We start from the raw sequence: 17,470 nt of genomic DNA, 5'->3' as shown, positions 1-17,470 counted from the left end.
GCGCTGGCTACAAGCAGCAGGCCTCCTTCATGATGAGGCATGGCCGCTCGGACCTGCTCATGAGCTCCGACACGCACCACATAGGCGTCTGCCTGCTTGCTCGGTGAGTGCTGCCCAGAACCGATCACAGCAGCAGCTCCCCTCCCTGGCCCAGGACACGGCCACATTGCCTTCCCTGCTGGGTGAGACGCGGCTCCCAACCGCCTGCATGGAACAGGCCGCAGCCTCTGTGCTGTTGGCCAATGGGTCAGTCGGCTACTTCTCCACCCTGCGCTGCCTGGCATAAACCGCTTCCTGCGTGGCTCTGGCAGGCATGGCTGGGCAAAGACAGCCTCCGCCATGTCTTTCCGCAGCGTTGGTGTAGCCCTGTCAGGCCCAGCACATGAGAGAGACAAGGTGGGGGAGGGAATGTCTTTGGTTGGCCCAGTGACTGTGGGTGAGAGAGAAGCTAACACAGAAAGCTCCAGCGCTTGTCTTGGGTGAATCTAAGATATTCTCTCACCCACCCTTCTGTCTCTCATCACCCAATATCTGGGCACGTGAGGAAGACCACCGACCCCACCGACACCCTTCTTTGTCTGCAGTTCTCTTGCAGCCCCAGCACTACGTGCTCAGAGCTGGCCTCATGGAAGGGCTCCCTGTCGAGTGATTAAGGGTTTGGGTCTCTAGCACATAAGCCGCTGGGCATTTTAAGCCAGCAGGAACTAGTCCGTGCCAGCTGCGCGTGACTAGTCACCCGGGATCCCCTGTCCTGTGGCACTGGTCTGGTTAGATTCATAAATGGAGGACCAGTCCTTGCCCACCTTGATGATGTGGTGTTTGTGTTTCCTATGCCAGGGCCATGGTTTGGCTCAATTTCCAGGAGCGAAACTGGATTTTCCACCATCTCATGGCCATCCTCAAGTATCAGGACGATAGGCGGTACGTCCCAGCCATGGCGCTCTTCATTCAGGTGAGCCTCACCAGCGGGTGAGGGTCGTGAGAAGAGCCCCGGCCCAGCGGTGACTGGGGCATGGGGCTGACCTATGGCCAGGGACGGCAGATTTGTAGAAATTTTGGTGGTGCTCAGCAGAACCTGCCCCTCCAAACTCTGCCCCCCTAAACTCTGCCCCCCCACCTGCCTAAGTCTCTGGGAGGGAGTTTGGGTGGGGGAGGGGGCCTGGGGTGCAGGCTCTGGGATGGGTCAGAGGGTGGGAGTGCAGGAGAGGGTGGGGATGCAGGCTCTGGGAGGGAGTTTGGGGACAGGAGGGGGTGTGGAGGGAGGGGGTGCAGGCTCTGGGAAGGAGTTTGGGGGCCAGAGTGGGGTGCGGGAAAGGGGTGGGGAAGCAGGCTCTGGGAGGAGTTGGGAGGGTGCAGCGCTTATCTGGGGCTCCTAGGCAGGGCGGGCCGGGGGCCCTCCATGTGCTGCTACCCCGAGGCACTGCCCCCACAGCTTCCTACTGGCTGCAGGGGCGCGCCCACCCCACCCAGGGGCCACAGGGAGGGGCTGGCAGCCATGGGAGCAAGCAGGCAGGAGGCCGCTCAGCTCTGCTGTGCTGCCAGTGGTGGTGGGGGCCCCAGGCTGTTTTAAATGGCCTGGGAGACGTGGGGGGAAAGGTGGGGCTGAGGCCCATGGTGCCCAGGCACCATGGGCCAATGGAACTTGCCGCTCATGCCTATGGCCAGGAGAGGGGTGGCCCTGAAGGCCCTGGGGGTGGGTGGGTGAGCAGGGGCAGGGAAACCTCCTACAACCCTAGGGGCGGAGTCACTCAGTCAGGGCATTGTTACCTGTCCCAGCTGGTGTCACGGGGCTGGAGCAAGGCCCAGGGTCAGGTGTCTCTTGTTCCCCAAGGCTCAGTTCCATAGAATGGTCCCTTGTGTGACCTCGGCCCTCGAGCCCCCTCTGACATCCGTGTGCCATGCGCAGGCCGGGCAGCCGCCTGCCCATTCATGGCCAGTTCACCTGCCCCCCGCAGACCGGGCGACCCTTTGGAGCACAAGGCTGCAGACCCCCCCCCACACCACTGCTCCGTGTGCAGCTGAGCCTTAGTGAGGGAGCAGGGCAGGCCTTGATCTCAGCTGGAGCCTCGAGGGGCCGTCGCGCTAGCAGCGTTTCAGTGGGGCCCACACGGTGACCAATCGCGATGCCCTGCATGCAGCCCATGCCGGGCCTTGGCCAGTGGAGCTAAGGGCCCCGTGGCAGAGATGAGTCGCGAGAGGCCAGCCCCGTTCTCTAGCTTGATTTGCTGTTGGTGTGTTAGCTCCTCAAGTGCCCTGACCTTGACAACGAGCTGGAAGACGCCATCGTGGAGGAGATGAGCAGGCTGCTGAGAGACCCCAAGACCGTGGTGCGCTGGTTGGCGCTCAAAGGCCTCCTCAATCTGGCCCTTCGCCCAGAGAAGGTGAGAGGGGAGGAGGGCTGGGGGATAAACCCAGAACCGCAGGGAGCTGCTGCAGGGCTGGGGTCATTGAAACCTTCCCAGGGGGTATGACCCTGGCCTGGAGTCAGGAGCCCTGGCTTCTATTCCTGGCTCTGCCACTGACCTGTGGGGTGCCCTTGGGCAAGCCCCTGCCTGGCCTTTGTCTGCTGTTCTGCAGGGCAGGGCCTGGCTCCTGCAGGGTGCGTCTCTAGGTGTGTGGAACATCTGGCACAGCTGGGCCTGATTGTGTCTGGGGTCTCTGTGATCCAAAGAACCCTAGCACTAGAGTAGCAGCAGAGCTGCAAACTCTAGACCCCCAGGGAATGCTGGCGACCCCAGTGATCAGGGACGCTTAGAGCCATTTCACTACAATTAGGAATCATTTTTTCCTACAAATCCCCTTTTAAAGCCTCATAGGTTTTAACTGTTGACGTCACGGCTCTGTCCCGCAGCACTCGCTCCTCTGAAGAGCTCTGGAAGGGCCTTTTGCTGCTAAGATCTCATAACAAGTTTGATACCCACAATATAGTGAAGGCAGAGAAAGCCCTTGGGGCTTAAATACACAGATCTGACAGCCTGGTAAAGAGGAGACAATCTGAAGGCAACTCTCGTTAATGATAATTTACTTCGCCTGAGAATAGGGGGTCTGTCCAGTTTATTAAACCCGGACTATGACTAGATCAGACATGGAGAGGGTGTGACTGTAATTCTCTTTGTTATACACCATTCCCATCATTCCATGCACTTCAGCCTGGTTTTCACTTGCTTGTGGTTCATTTTCCTTTCCGGAACCGGTTAGCCTGTATATGACCTATTTTTTCCCTGATGCCGGTTTAGATTTTGTGGGGCTGTCTTTGAAAGGTTGAAAAACCAAACACAGAAATGACTGAATCTGGCTTTTAGTAACAGCCTAACCCTGGAACTAGTGTGCAAAATCGACTCCCTCCCCTAGGCTGGGCTGTAAGGACCAGGATTCAGGAGAACCCAGGTTCGGTTCCTGGCTCTGCCAGACTCCCTAAGTGACTGTGGGCGAGTCACGTAACCTCTCTGTGCCCGAGTTCCATGTCTGTACAATGGGGATAGAAATCCTGTCTTCGTGTGTCTAGCCTGTAAGCTCCAGGGCAGGGACCGTCTCTTCCTGTGCCTGGAAAGCCCCCAGCACAAGCCCTCATTGCAGACAGGCCCTCGAGGTGCTATTCGAACAATAATACACTTGATTTATTTGGGGTCAACGTGTTGTGTAGAGAACTTTCCACGGATGATATCTGCTAATAAAAACCATCCCCTGAGATCTGGAGTACAAGGAAGCAGCTGCTTATGTTGCAGGTTGCCGGACCCACTGCCCGTGATCTTAGCTGGCTGTGCAAAGGCTTTGAGGCTGTAATATGTCTCTGGAGGCATGGGCGCTGGAAGACTTTTTATAGTGGAGGTGCTGCACCCCCCCACTTACCCGTGTCCACACACCCCTCCACCACTAGAGCGTTGGTCAGGAGCAGGGCCATGGCTCCAGGAGGCGGGGGCGGGGGGTGGATGGGGCAAGGGGACCAAGGCTGGGGCCATAGCTGGGGGTTGGCACAGGGCCGGCAGCTGGGACCCTGTGTGTGGGGCCAGGAGCAGAGCCCTGCGTAAAACCTGGGAGTGCTGCAGCACCCCCAGCACCCCTAGCTCCCGTGCCTCTGTCTGCAGGGGAGGCAGACATTGTTTTGGAAATGGCTTGTTGGGTCACTGGAGGGTGTTTCGTAAAGCAGCTCCTTGTTTCGCACAGGTGGGGAAACTCCAGCATCTGCTGCCAGATGTCCTGGAGCGACTCCAGGAGGTAGACAGAGACCTCACCCACAAGGCCATCGCCGTGCTGAAACACCTCCTCCCCGGCATGGACAGACAGAGCGCTAGCCGCGTTGCTGTGCAAGTGGCTGCGCAACTCCTGCCGTTGTTTGATTATGTAAGGCCTGGCAGCTCACAGGAGATCCCATCAAACTGCAGACATGTGAGTGGGGGCTAGGGGGTGGGCTAGCAGGGCCTGTGCTTTGGTCCTAGCCAGAAAACGGATTGTCATAAATCATGAGCCCATTCCCGCCTTCCTCTCACTCTCCATGAGAGCACATGGCAGAAAGGATGGGAATCCTGGTGTCCCGCAGGCCTACTGACAAGGATGAGGGCAGCCTGGGGACGAGGCTCCCCTTGGGGAAGGACGTGCATTCCTGAGCCTGCATGCAGCGAGGGGGCCTCTGCAGCACAGGGTGCTGCAATGCTCTTGCTGGCTTCCAGGGTGACAAGTGATGGTACCTTGGTGAAAATCTGCCCCTCCTTTCCCTGGCCAGGAATCCTACAGCTGGCCTGTCAGCTCCATAAGGAAATGGCTCTGTCTGTAGGTTCTGCAGCTACCGCCCTTTCCTCTCCCCTTCGTTCTCATGGCAGGGCAGCGTCAAAGGAGGGGAAAGTTCTCCTCAGATCTTTTGTACCCACAAACTAGCCCCCGCCGGCGCATTCACCAGACTGATGTTCAGTCCCACGCTGGGTGGCGAGATCCAGCAAGCGGGCAGGAGAAAGGGGCCCATCCATTACTGGCTTCCAGGGGTAATGCCCCAGTGGGGGCTCCTGGAGGGACTCCCCAGCTCTCATAACGGTAAATCCTACTCTCAGCCCTCCCGAATTCTGCTGGGACCCTGCCGCTCTTTATTTAGTAGTGGCACAGGCCTGGCTAAAGCTGTTCCCAGGGTCTCCTGGATCCCCAGCTGGCCAAAGGGACAGGGCAGCCTGGACCAAGGATGCAGGATCTCGCCCTGGGGCGAGCCCTTTAAACCAAACCCCTCTCAGGCCCGGGGGGAACAGAACAGGTTCTTTATGGGGCAGGGGTTATATCCAAATAGTGTTAATGAACACAACGCCCATTGTTGTCAGAAGTGTGTTGTCAGAGTGCTACCGGTGTGGTGCTCTGCTTTCTCCTTGTTGATATCACTCGGCTGCGTGCGTGTGTTCCCTCTGTGTGCTACCCCAGCTCTGCAGATAGCTGACACAGCAGACCCGACGAGAACCCCCAATAACCACAGAGTCCAGTAAGATGCAAAGCCACGTCGGCTAGGTTTATTGCGACCTCGGACACAATTGCAGTTCCCTGTAGGTTTCTTAGCCTAATTCAGGGCATACTACGAGAAAGTGCCTCTTGGCAATGGACCCGGCTCAGTGGCGGGACTTTCCACTGCCCCCTCGGCCGGACAAAGGCACCGCCCCAGGGATGCATTCTTATACACAGACACAAACAAGTTACACATCACACCTGACGTATGAGGTACAACCCCTCCACGTAGCACGGTACAACCTTTCTACGTATTTAGGTGCCGCCTTCTACCTTGTACATGTTGGTTCGATCAAAACAACTCTATCCATCATTTTACCCTTTTGCCCCTGTCATTGGGATGGGCCAGCCTGTTCTTTGTTATCTGTGTGGAATGTGCAAGTATGTGAATGTTCAGTACCTTTTAGATACGTATCAGCCCTTTCCTTGCCAGCTTCTGTGAGCAGGGCCTGCCTCTGGCTCACAGCTTACCTTTGCTTTATGTTATGTACAGAGCCTGCCCAGCTGTTCTGAGCTGACCCCTCACCCCACCCCAAACCCCTGGAGGCTGGGTGGCTTCCAGTCATGGCTTCCAAGGCCCCCTATCTGGGAGCTCCTGCACATTTACCACCCCTTGGCCCTGGTTAAATTCACCCCAGGCCCCTGAGCATGGCCCAAACAAACACCAATGTAGGAATTTGCCCCCTATGCCTGGCCCCCTTGGCCCAGCTAGAGGGCCGCTGTGGGTCAACACCAGTGTGAGCTGGGCCTGCAAAGCGGGTGGACAAACTACACCCACCCTTCGCTCTTTGAATCTTTCCTCATCGCTCCCTCTCTGCCGCCCCTGTCCTGGCACTGCTCCACCCTGAATGTTTCCCCTTGGCTGACACAGGCGGGTGCTGATGTCAGTGCACCCAGAGCTGGCTGTGAGAGCCCAGGGGCAGTCTCACCCCAGCTTACTGCTCTCCCTGGCCAAGAAGTTACCAGGCCAGCCCCTCAGCTGGTGGAAATCTGCATCTCTATTGCCTTCAATGGCGCTATGCCCATGAGACTCTGGCCCCAGCTGTGGCTGTATGGCTGGGGGTGAGTTACCAATACCCTCTGCAGGGCAGACATCTCTGGCACAGTGTGCGCTTGCCCCGCTGGATGAGAATGACTGTCACAGTGTCTCCTCCCCTCCCTATATCATCTCTTGCAGGTGACCAGCAAGCTCCTGGTGCTCTCCATCACCCTTTTTAAAGACCTGCTGGAGCTTGTAAGGGGGCCCAACCGGAGCGAGATGAAGGAGCATGTGCTCCAGATCCTGGTCCCACTGCTCCTCCTCGTGCATGATGAGCGTCCCAGCATGTCCCAGGTGAGGCCACCAATTGGAGTCTGCGGCTGAGATAGTTACAGAGTGACCATTTGTTTGGGGGGGGCAACATGTGACACCCCCCTTTAAAGGGTCTGGCCGGTAGAGGGCAGGTGCTCAGTGCTGTGACAATCAGGCACTCAAAATCACTTGAATGTTGAGTCCAGTAGTGCCATGACCATGGCACCCCACCCAACTGCTGAGTCTTCTCTGCATCCTCTGAGCTCAACACCCCCCTGCAGCCAGGCTGAGAGATTGGGTGGGGCGAGTGGTTGCCTCACCACTCTTACAGCCACTGGCCTCCGCACACTCCCCTGGCTGTGCTGGTGGGAAGAGCACAACCCTGGCCATATCCCTACCAGGAGCAGGGCTACTCAGCCTCCAGATGGTGCACAGGACCCAATGTGCCCTTAGCCAAGCGGCCCGGACAGCCCGTACTAGCCATGACATGCCCAAGCCCCTCCCCCCCATGCCTCTGCACATGCTAGTGCTCATGGCCCCCATCACTTGGGACACAAATGCCACCAGCACTAATGAATTCACCCCATGAGGTGGGGAACTGAGGCACAGCCTCAAAAATATTGAACCCCCATGGGCATTAGGCACCTAAATCCCTTTGCAGCCCTGGGCCTAAGCAACTTGCCTGAGTTCCTGCAGGGAGAGCTGGGAATTGAGTCAGGTCTCCAGCCATTGCCTTAGCCACACCGCCGCCCTTCCGCGAGCAGCCAGGGCAGTGAAGCGTTCAGCACGCACGGCCTCCCTGGCCTCCGGGTAACTAGGCTAGTGGCTTCCAGCTCCCGTAACTGTGTCCGGCTCGCCCCGGCCCCTCTTGTTTTGCAGGTGTGTTGGGACACCCTCAGCAGTGCCGCCCAATTCCTGAGGTGGCACCAGCTCAGTGGCCTCATCCAGCACAAGGAAACCTGGCGAAGCTGTGACTGCCTGGTGAGGGAGCCCTCGGGCCATTCACTGCACAGCCCTCGCTGGCAGAAGTGGAGGAATCAGTGGATAGGGCACCCCCGATTGCCTGGCTCTGTGCCCACACTGAGCCCCAGCCCTGGGACCACACCTGGCCCTGGGTGTGGTCCCTCTGCGTGATCCTCCCAGCACAGGAAGGAGGGGCAAAAACAGGACGTGCGCTCCACACACCTGGAAGCTGGCCTGTGGGACAGAAAGGCCTTTAATAATCTTGTTCTCCCTTGTTCTGGCTCCTAGGTGACGCGCTACAACGGGAGAGCTGATGACTTCCTGGGCCAGACCATGGCCTTCCTGCAGCACCCACAGACTCCAGTTAGGGAAGCAGCCATCAGGTTCCTAGGTAACCACAGAGCAGAGGGGTCCCTTTAGCAGAGGGGCTGGATCTGGTCCCAGGCTCTCCTCAGTCCCTGCCAGCAGCGAGAAGTGACCCCTGGGCTCCTGATTCCCTAATGAAGGCGAAGGGGTGTCAGAAACCCACAGGAGCAAGCTCACCCCAAACTGCCCTGATTGGCTGATGGGACCCCTCTAAGCCCACTGCTCCTCATGCAGTCCCCATTCTCCGCCCCCACCCCACCATGGGCTCTTGGTAGTGGACCTTCAAGGCGCTGTGCTCTCCTTTGGCAACCAGCCCTGTAGCCATCTCTGGGGACTCGCCCTTTCCCCTGGGGATTCAGGAGCGTGTCCTGGCCAGTGAGGGGCGGGGGAAAGCCGCGGTGCTTGGAGGGTGACAGGCTCTTTAACACCCTCGCTGGGGACACGGGGATGTGATGAGCTGTTTGTGTGTGTAGGGCTCACTGCCCGGCAGCTGGACCAGGGGAGCCAGGACAAGCTGGACGCCATCTGCGACAGTGAGTGGTCCCACTTTGAGTACTGAGCACTAGGGGGATGAATGGCCCAGGGCTGCAGGGTGGGTTCAATCTCCAACGCCAGCAACGTGGTCACAGGCGAGAGCCACAAGGGGATGCAAAATGTAAATCCCCAACCCCCTGATCAGTTGCCCCCTCACCCTGTCATGTCTGCTGGTTGGCATGTGCCCAGGCACTTAGCCCTGACCTCAGAGCTGCGGCCTGGTAGATCCCCAAACTGGGCCTGAGCTGGCTGGCCTTCGCAGATGATTGCCCCCCCACAAACACAGCCAAAGTGGGGTGCTGCCTCCCCCCTTGCACTCACTAGCCCAGTGTTTGTTGCAGTCACCTCCACATGGGACACCTGGGGTCAAGCCACTGCTCCAAATGAGGCTGAAGTGACGTCCGGTCACCTACCTCCCTGCTGCGTGTCCAGACCCTTGGGCAGCACAGGGCAGAGCAGCATCTCCACCACATTTCTTCGGGAAAAGGGAAGGGTGGGTGACATAGCTCAGACTCCTCACTCCCAAAGCAGATTCACAGCTGGGCCTCCCAACTGGAGCTAGAGAATGGCTGAGCTCCCTCCTCGGCATTTCCTGGAGGGCAGCAGGGCACCTGAAGTTAGGCAGCGCCTAACAATGCCCAAGTCCCCTTTGTGACTCTCCCCCTCTCTAGGCCTAACTGCCCATCTGTGCATTGGGGGGGAAGGGGGAGGGTAAATACAGGCAGGGATGAGGATCTCAGATACTGCAGGGATGAGGCAGTCCTAGAAATAGTGAGTGAATGGGGTTCATTGGGACTTCTTGCCTGTGTCTGGAGGCTCCCCCAGCTGTGGAGGGCGGCGGGGATGTTTAGTGAGGGTTGCTGGTTGTTCCCGCTAGTCCCCTGCCTCCTGCCACCTGGCCTGCTGCCTCCTTGTCGTGGGCCGAGAGGTACAGAGCTGGCTTGGCCTGCTGGGGTTCTCCAGAGTGCCATGGCTCTGACCTCCATTTCCTTCCTTTCAATCTTAGACCTCAAAGGCTTGCAGCAGGACAGCATGTCCTCAGTCCAATGCCTGGCTTCTCAGACCATCTTCATCCTGGAGGCCTTCAAGAACCAGCCTCCAGCCTGCTGCGGCCTATGGACATAGCCAGCTCTGTACCTCTCGGCCTATGGACATTGGTCCATAGGATAACAAGAATGTGCACTGCGGAGAGCCAGCTCATTGAAGCTGCCCAGCTGCCCTAGCTCTGGGAACAGCCAGCCTCCCTTCTCTGGGGGCTTGGTGCATCAGAGCCCACCTGGAGCAAGGTGGAACACACGGCTTCTTCCCAATTGGCTGCCTGCCCTGCCCAGCCATGTGAGTAGTTAACTGCTCGATAGCTTTCATCATCATGTACTTTTTGACAGGTTTCCATGCACCGTGTTGCATTTACGTCCTGCCCTCCGTCCCCATTTCCAGTCGTGTACGTTTTTGATGCCGTCGGCCATTTTGAAAATTTATTTTGTATTATTTTTCTGTGTTTGGCTGGGGGAAGGTTGTGTGCTTGTGTTTTGACATATTTAGAGAAAAAGTACGAATGAGTAGAAAGAGAGGCTGTAAAGGGTTTGCAGTCCCCCCCCAGGCCCCACCGTCCGTCCATCTGGGTGGGAGACCACACCCCTTGCTATGATACTTCCGGGGGTACCTTGGTTCAGGGGAAAATTAGCTCAGTGTTAATGGCTCTAGCCTGCAGTCAGGCCAAGTAACGGTAGAGAGTCTGTTTGCCCGGGGCCCTCAATCAGGGCAGGGCGTCAGTCGAGAAGGGGATCTGGCCTACAGTCAGGCAGGCAGAGCAGCAGGAGGTCCATTTGCCTGGCCCTTGATCAGGGTAGGGCAGCAGTCAAGTAGGGGGGCTCTGGCCTACAGTCCGGCAAAGCTGTCGCAGTCTATGGGAGGTTAGCTCTCTGGTGAGAGAGTCAGCACAACCGTCTGGCATCTGGATTCAGGCGGGTGCCAGACCAATTCAGGCCTCCTGACAACCAGGGGGGAGGCTGCCACTCCTGACGTTGAGGTGGTAGGGGCAGAGGAACTCAGGTCCTCCCATTCCACTGCATCCCAGCCCAGGACCCTAACAGCGGTGGAGTTGTCCGCCACTGGGTCAGCGGGGAAAGTCCAGCCGCAACACGCTGGCTGGCTTGTAGTCAATAACACAGCCAAACCTAATTCTGCTTCCCTTGGCTCCATCCGACACACCCATTCCGTGTGTACATGGGTTCCAGGGTTGTTGTTCGCTTCGCTGGGATAGACAGCTAGTGGCAGCACCCCCAGCTCCTCGGAGATCCTGGCGTCTGGCAGCTTTGTCAGCACCTCTGGGTCTCTGTCAGGAGAGCGGTCTCCGTTAGGTCTGGGCTCACGCAACGGGGAAGAGATGTCCTGCTCCTCAGGCAGCCCTCCCCCGACTGAGCTGGAGGACCAGCCTTTTATAGTTCTGCTTCCTGTCCCACCCCTCTGCTTCCAGCGGGGAGGCCATGCAAGTCCCCGTTCTACCCACCAGGGGGGCGTTCACGGATCCCTCCCTGTCTGTCAGGGCAGGAGACTATGCCCTCTCGCTACAGAGGCCTTAAAGAAAAGGAGTTTTAAAAAAAGAAAGATTGCTTAGGCTTAGAGGAAAAAAGGAAAGAAAGGTTATCTTAAATAGAAGAAAGAGGGGAAACTAGAGAAAGCAACAAGAGAGAGGAGTTTGTAAGAACGTGGTAAAAGGTTATTTTTGTTGGGACAAAAAAATTATAAGAGTAAAAAAAATTGAACTCAATTTAAAAAACCAAAGGCTAATTAAATAGAATAGGAAATATAAAGGAAGGTTGAGAAGGTCGGGTGAAAGAACTCACATGGCAGAATAATTAGCGAGAGATTCTGTGTCAGTGACATAGGGCTGTGTAAAGTACAGAAAACAGCAAGAGAGAGAAAGATCCCTTTTTGTTAATAAGCAGAAAACAGAGCTGTGCAAAAGAGAGAAAGATCCTTACCATTTCCCGCCGTTGTTCAGCCATCGTCAACCGAGCAGCACAGCTTCCGCTGCAAACTCTGCTCTCCCATTCTTGCATCAGTAGCAAATTTCTCCATGTTGTTGGTGCTGGGCTCCAGTGAAAGCTACAGAAGGAAACCATTTCCCGCCTTTTATCAGCCATCTTGAACCGAACAGCTCTCCTACGTTTCATGCCATTTTTCCAGGATTACCCATGCAGGCACCATAGCGCGGCAAGTATGTAGCCCACTCAGATCTCTGCTGCAGTCTTGACCATTGTAAATACCTCATGCATTATCCAGCAGTATGTGAAGTTTCTGCAAAAATGGGCGAGGAAGCGACGACAGCGCGATTACTGTACTGATGAGGACATGGACACCTCTGTTCCTAGAAGCACAGCATGCAGCGATTGGGAGATCATGGTGGTGTTGGGCCAGGTTCATGCCGTGGAACGCCAATTTTGGGCCCAGGAAACAAGCACAGACTGGTGGGACCACATAGTTTTGCAGATCTGGGATGATTCCCAGTGGCTGCGAAACTTTCGTATGCGTAGGGCCACTTTCAGGGAACTTTGTGATTTGCTGTCCCCTGCCCTGAAGCACAAAGACAGCAAAATGAGAGCAGCCCTCACAGTTGAGAAGTGCGTGGCCATAGCACTGTGGAAGCTTGCAATGCCCAACAGCTACCAGTCAGTCAGGAATCAGTTTGGAGTGGGCAAATCTACCGTAGGGGCTGCTGTGCTGCAAGTAGCCAATGCAATCATTGACCAGCTGCTATCAAGGGTAGTGACTTTGGAAAATGTGCAGACCATTGTGGATGGCTTTAATGCGCTGGGGTTCCCTAACTGCAGTGGGGCGATAGACAGAACGCATATCCCTATCTTGGCCCCGGCACACCGGGGCGGCCAATATGTAAACTGTAAGGGGTACGTTTCCATGGTGCTGCAAGCACTGGTGGATCACAAAGGACATTTCACTGACATCAAGGTGGGATGGCCGGGAAAGTGCATGACGCTCGCATCTTCAGGAACTCTGGTCTGTTGGAACAGCTGCAGGAAGGGACTTACTTCCCAGACAAGAAAATTACTGTTGGGGATGTGGAAATGCCTATAGTTATCCTGGGGGACCCAGCCTACCCCTTAATGCCATGGCTCATGAAGTCGTACACAGGCACCCTGGACAGTAGTAAGGAGCAGTTCGACTATAGGCTAAGCAAATGCAGGATGGTGGTCGAATGTGCTTTTGGACATTTGAAAGAGCGCTGGCGCAGTTTACTGACTTGGTTAGATCTCAGCACAACCAATACTCCAATTGTAATTGCTGCTTGTTGTGTGCTCCACAATATCTGTGAGAGTAAGGGGGAGACGTTTATGGCGGAATGGGCGGTTGAGGCAACTCGCCTGGTGGCCAATTTCGCACAGCCAGAGAACAAGGCGATTAGAAGAGCGCAGCAGGGTGCGCTGTGCATCAGAGAAGCTTTGAAAGACAGTTTCATGATTGGCCAGGGTACAGTGTGACACTTGTGTTTGTTTATCTTGAAGTTACCCGCCCCCTATATATATGAAAGGAAATAAAGTCACAATTGTTTAAAAACCATTCTTTAGTATTCATTGCACAACACATGGAGAGAAATCAGAAGGTAAATGGGGGGAGGAGGGGTTGGGTTATGGGGGTGGAGAAGAAGGGAAGGAGAAGTCCAGAAACCAAATCAAAAGTTCACATATGCCAACTTTCTGCTGCTTGGGTGAGCCTCTGGGGTTGAGTGTGTGAGTCCCCTTAGCCTCCCCCGTCGTGTTCTTGGGCATCTGGGTGAGGAGGCTATGGAACTTGGGGAGGAGGGAGGGCAGTTATACAGGGGCAGCAGCGGCAATCTGTGATCTTTCTGCCTTTCCTGCATTAGATCCACCATACAGGGCAGCATGTCAGTTTGCTCCCCCATGAGCTCAACCATAGTGTCCTGCCTGCTCTCATCGCGCGCGTCCCTCCTCTCTTCGTGTTCCTGTAATGCATTACGTGACTGCGCAATTGTTTACCACCACGCATTCAGCGGGGCCCTATCAGCGCTGGAGGACTGCATGAGCTCGGCGAATATGTCGTCCCGAGTTCCTTTTTTCTGCCTTCTAATCTGGACCAGCCTCTTGGATGGAGTAGATTGGGGCTGCGTTGAAACATTTGCACCTGCAGGAGGAGAAAAAGGAAGAGTAGTATTTTAAAAGATACATTTCAGAGAACAAAGGACACACTGTTTCTCAGTGAACCAGGCAATTCATAGTACACAGCACATCACACACAGCTGGACAACAGAATTCAGCTTGCAGCCAGCCATGGTAAGCCCTAGGGGCACGCGGGGTTCTGTTTCTTCGGCATTCATTTCAATACTTTCAAACTGCTGGGCCCCCTTTCTCATAGCAAGCAATGCCTGGTAGGTTTGCAGTATAAAAGGAGGTCCTGCAGGCTCTCTGGGATGATTGCTTCACACAACACACACACACACACACACACACACAGACTCGCACCCACTGCGTGGCTCCAATGATGCTCTGAGCAGGGATGAGCCCTTTAAACTAAACGCAAACAGCCCAACGTGGCTGTGTTTTCCCCACCCCCCACCCCACCACCGCAAGGCTCCGATCAGGCTCACTCGCCAGAAGTACCTTCTCCAGGATCATGGAAGTGGGGGTGGGGGCTATTGGCTCCTGCATTAAGAATAGTTCCTGGCTAGGGATGAAAATGGATTCCCCACTTGCCGCCTGTGCACTGTCCTCCTCCTCCTCCTCTTCGTCCTCCAATAACTCATCCTCCTCGCTCCGTTCAACTTCCTCCTTGGAGATATCCACGGACAGTGGTGGGGTAGTGGTGTCGTCACCCCCATAACTGCATGCAGCTCACGGTAGAAGCGGCATGTATGCGGCTGTGACCCACAGCGCCCATTTGCCTCCCTGGCATTTTGGTACGCTTGCCTGAGCTCCCTGATTTTTGTACAACACTGCTCTGTGTCCCTGGAGTAGCCTCTTTCCGTCATGGCCCTGGAGACTTTAGCGTACGTATTTGCGTTCTTTTTTTTTTAACGTAGTTCTGCCATAACAGATTTTTCTCCCCAACATTCAATGAAATCCAGTACCTCCCATTCGGACCATTCTGGAGCTCATCTGCGAATCCGGGACTGCATGGTCTCTTGTGATGGTGCTCTCTGCATGATTGCCTATGATAGTGGACTGTGCTGCTGGTCACCTGTGCTGCTGGTGACCAAACAGGAAATGAAATTCAAAAGTTCCTGGGGCTTTTCCTGCCCACCTGGCTAGTGCATCAGAGTTGAGAGTGTTGTCCACAGCAGTCACAAGGAAACATTCTGGGATACTTCCCGGAAGCCAATAACTTTGAATTGCATCCACACTACTTTTAATCCGGGATTGCGATCTCGATTTAAGCGCTACTCTACTTGCCGAGGTGGAGTACAGAAATTGGATTAAAGAGCCCTTTAAATCGAAGAAACCAGTTTGGTCATGTGGAAGGAATGATTTTTTTTTCTCCAAATTAACTTGGCTAATTCCGAAATAAATGACTAGTGTAGACCAGGCTTGAGAGAGGGAGAGTATAGAAAACAGCAAGAGATCGTTTTTGGTTAGTGAGAGAAGGACAGTATAGAAAGCTGCAGGGAGGGGACACAGGGGAGAGAGAACTTACCCTTGTGGCTGCCTCTGGGAAAAGAGGCTCACAGCCTCCAGCATGGTTATCTCCGCCTCTTGGGATAGCTAGATAGATAGATGTGGTGTATGGAGATAGATAGATAGATAGATAGATAGATGTGGTGTATGGAGATAGATAGATAGATAGATAGATAACCCTATTGGCTTTACGCCCTTTTACATTTTATGTGATTTTTCTCTAATCTCAGCTCCTTGAACTTTTTCATGGTCCAAAGCGAACAACAACCCTGGAACCCATGCACACATGGAATTGGTGTGTAGGAAGGAGCCCAGGGAAGCTGAACTGGGTTCAGATGTGTTATTGACTACAAGCCAGCCAGCGTGTTATGGTTGGACTTTCCCTGCTGACCCAGTGGCGGACCACTCCACCGCTGTTAGGGCCCTGAGCTGGGACGCAGTGGAACGAGAGGGCCTGGGTTCCTCTGCCCCTACCACCCCAATGTCAGGAGTGGCAGCCTCCCCACCTGGTTGTCAGGAGGCCTGAATTGGTCTGGCACCCGCCTGAATCCGGATGCCAGACGGTTGTGCTGACTCTCCCACCAGAGAGCTAACCACCCCTAGACTGTGACAGCTCTGCTGGACTGTAGGCCAGAGCCCCGCTACTTGACTGCTGCCCTACCCTGATCAACGGCCAGGCAAATGAACCTCCTGCTGCTCTGCCTGCCTGACTGTAGGCCAGAGCCCTTTCTTGATTGACGCCCTGCCCTGATTGAGGGCCCCGGGCAAACAGACTCTCTACCGTTACTTGGCCTGACTGCAGGCTAGAGCCATTAACACTGAGCTAATTGTCCCCTGAACCAAGGTACCCCCGGAAGTATCGTAGCAAGGGGCATGGTCAAAGGGGCTGACGGCGCCGGAAATGGGGACGGGGTGTGGAAACCTGCCAAAAACTATATGGTGATGAAAGCTATCAAATGGTTAACTACTCTGTAACGGGCCGGTGTGGCTCCCCTCCTCCCCTGGGAGGGTTGAGCCCCGGACACCGGAAGGGGCGGGGCTAGAGAACAGTGAGCCCGCCCCTCAGAGGGTCAGGCGGCGACCCAGAAGTATAAACGCCGGCCATCCGAGCTCAGTCAGAGCCCAGCCACCGCCGGGAGCAGACCTGCCCGAGGGAGCTCGTGACTGGGAAGCCACTGGGGCCCAGAGCAGTTGCCCGGACTGGCCGGAGCTTCCCTTCGCTCGCTACCGGGAGGACCCGCGGGAGCTTCCCCGTGCCACCTACGACGAGGAGCCACCGGAGACTTCCCCTCTCCGCTGTTGTTACCCCGAGGAACCCCCGGAGCAGCACTGGCCGGACTTCCCCAAGGAACTGCCGGATCTACCCCCGACCTGGGCTGCGAGGAGCCCATGCTGTGGGACTTCCCGGGAGTGGACGCCGCGGACCAGGTAGGGCCAGAGGGGGAAATTGGAAGTGGCCCGGGGGCAGCCGACCCTAGTCAGGCTGCAGATCAACCCATACCCATGTCAGTGTGTTGCGGTGAGGATCCCCACTGACCGTCAGCCGTGGTAGCCGCTGCCTAGGGCCCCGGACCGGGACGCAGTGGAGTGAATGGGCCTGCGTCCCCTCTGCCACCCCACTCATGGGTGGCAGTTTTCCCCCTCACCCCAGTGCTCAGCCCCTGTCCCAAAGGGCCTGAGCCTCCTAGACTGTTTGCTGCTCAGCCCCTGCCCCAAAGGGCCTGGGCCTGCTAGACTGTTTGCTGCTCAGCCCCTGCCCCAAAGGGCCTGAGCCTCCTAGACTGTTTGCTGCCCATTCCCTGCCCCAAAGAGCCTGGGCCTGCTGAACTATTTGTACTGTTGCTCAGCCCCTGCAGCAAAGGGCCTGGGCCTTCTTGAACTCTTTGTGTCGCTGCCCCACCCCTGCACCAGAGGGCCTGGGCTTGCTTGAACTCTTTGTGTTGTGGCCCAGCCCCTGCAACAGAGGGCCTGGGCCTCCCCAAACTGTTTTATATTGTTGCTCAGCCTTGCAACAGAAGGCCTGAGCCCTAATTGACTCGTATATTGTTGCTCAGTGTAACGGGCCGGTGTGGCTCCCCTCCTCCCCTGGGAGGGTTGAGCCCCGGACACCCACGTTTACAGTTGGTACCAGAAGTGAGGAGTCGAACCCTTGCCTCTGTGAGAAGGGGCCGGTAGGTGGGTGGTGATTCACCCC

At 56.1% G+C, this 17,470-nt stretch overlaps 1 protein-coding gene and 2 long non-coding RNA genes across 4 annotated transcripts; 1 reads left to right on the top strand and 2 right to left on the bottom strand.

Annotated features, from left to right (window-relative positions):
• Window positions 1-15: 15 nt before the first annotated feature.
• On the top strand, window positions 16-10,536 carry LOC123368588 (maestro heat-like repeat-containing protein family member 7). Of its 2 annotated transcripts, XM_045013481.1 has the most exons (9): window positions 16-103; window positions 838-952; window positions 2,241-2,381; window positions 4,165-4,386; window positions 6,653-6,808; window positions 7,646-7,747; window positions 8,018-8,120; window positions 8,569-8,628; window positions 9,636-10,310. In XM_045013481.1, the coding sequence occupies exons 1-9, from the start codon at window positions 30-32 to the stop codon at window positions 9,752-9,754; spliced, it is 1,092 nt and encodes a 363-aa protein (XP_044869416.1). In that variant the 5' UTR covers window positions 16-29; the 3' UTR covers window positions 9,755-10,310. The 2 variants fall into 2 exon arrangements, with proteins under 2 accessions (XP_044869416.1, XP_044869418.1); XM_045013483.1 differs by lacking the exon at window positions 7,646-7,747 and having other exon boundaries at window positions 9,636-10,536.
• Window positions 10,076-12,131, bottom strand: LOC123368589. Its single transcript, XR_006578830.1, has 2 exons — window positions 11,614-12,131; window positions 10,076-10,964 (listed from the first exon to the last, which is right to left on the bottom strand). It is a non-coding gene; the product is annotated as an uncharacterized LOC123368589 (long non-coding RNA).
• A 1,062-nt stretch (window positions 12,132-13,193) lies between these two features.
• On the bottom strand, window positions 13,194-15,373 carry LOC123370542. Its single transcript, XR_006579449.1, has 2 exons — window positions 15,296-15,373; window positions 13,194-13,789 (listed from the first exon to the last, which is right to left on the bottom strand). It is a non-coding gene; the product is annotated as an uncharacterized LOC123370542 (long non-coding RNA).
• Between the last annotated feature and the right edge of the window lie 2,097 nt (window positions 15,374-17,470).

The sequence above is a fragment of the Mauremys mutica genome, chromosome 4, assembly GCF_020497125.1.
Source record: "Mauremys mutica isolate MM-2020 ecotype Southern chromosome 4, ASM2049712v1, whole genome shotgun sequence".
Lineage (NCBI taxonomy): Eukaryota > Metazoa > Chordata > Testudines > Geoemydidae > Mauremys > Mauremys mutica.
The sequence above is the reverse complement of the archived record's forward strand: the minus strand, read 5'-3'. Positions and strand labels throughout refer to the sequence as shown.

Bases quoted from the DNA above. Each gene is read 5' to 3' on its own strand.
- LOC123368588 (XM_045013481.1), top strand. From the start codon at position 30: ATGATGAGGCATGGCCGCTCGGACCTGCTCATGAGCTCCGACACGCAC. The intron at 8,121-8,568 runs GTAACCACAGAG...TTGTGTGTGTAG, and splicing joins AGCAGCCATCAGGTTCCTAG to GGCTCACTGCCCGGCAGCTG. The intron at 8,629-9,635 runs GTGAGTGGTCCC...TTTCAATCTTAG, and splicing joins GCTGGACGCCATCTGCGACA to ACCTCAAAGGCTTGCAGCAG.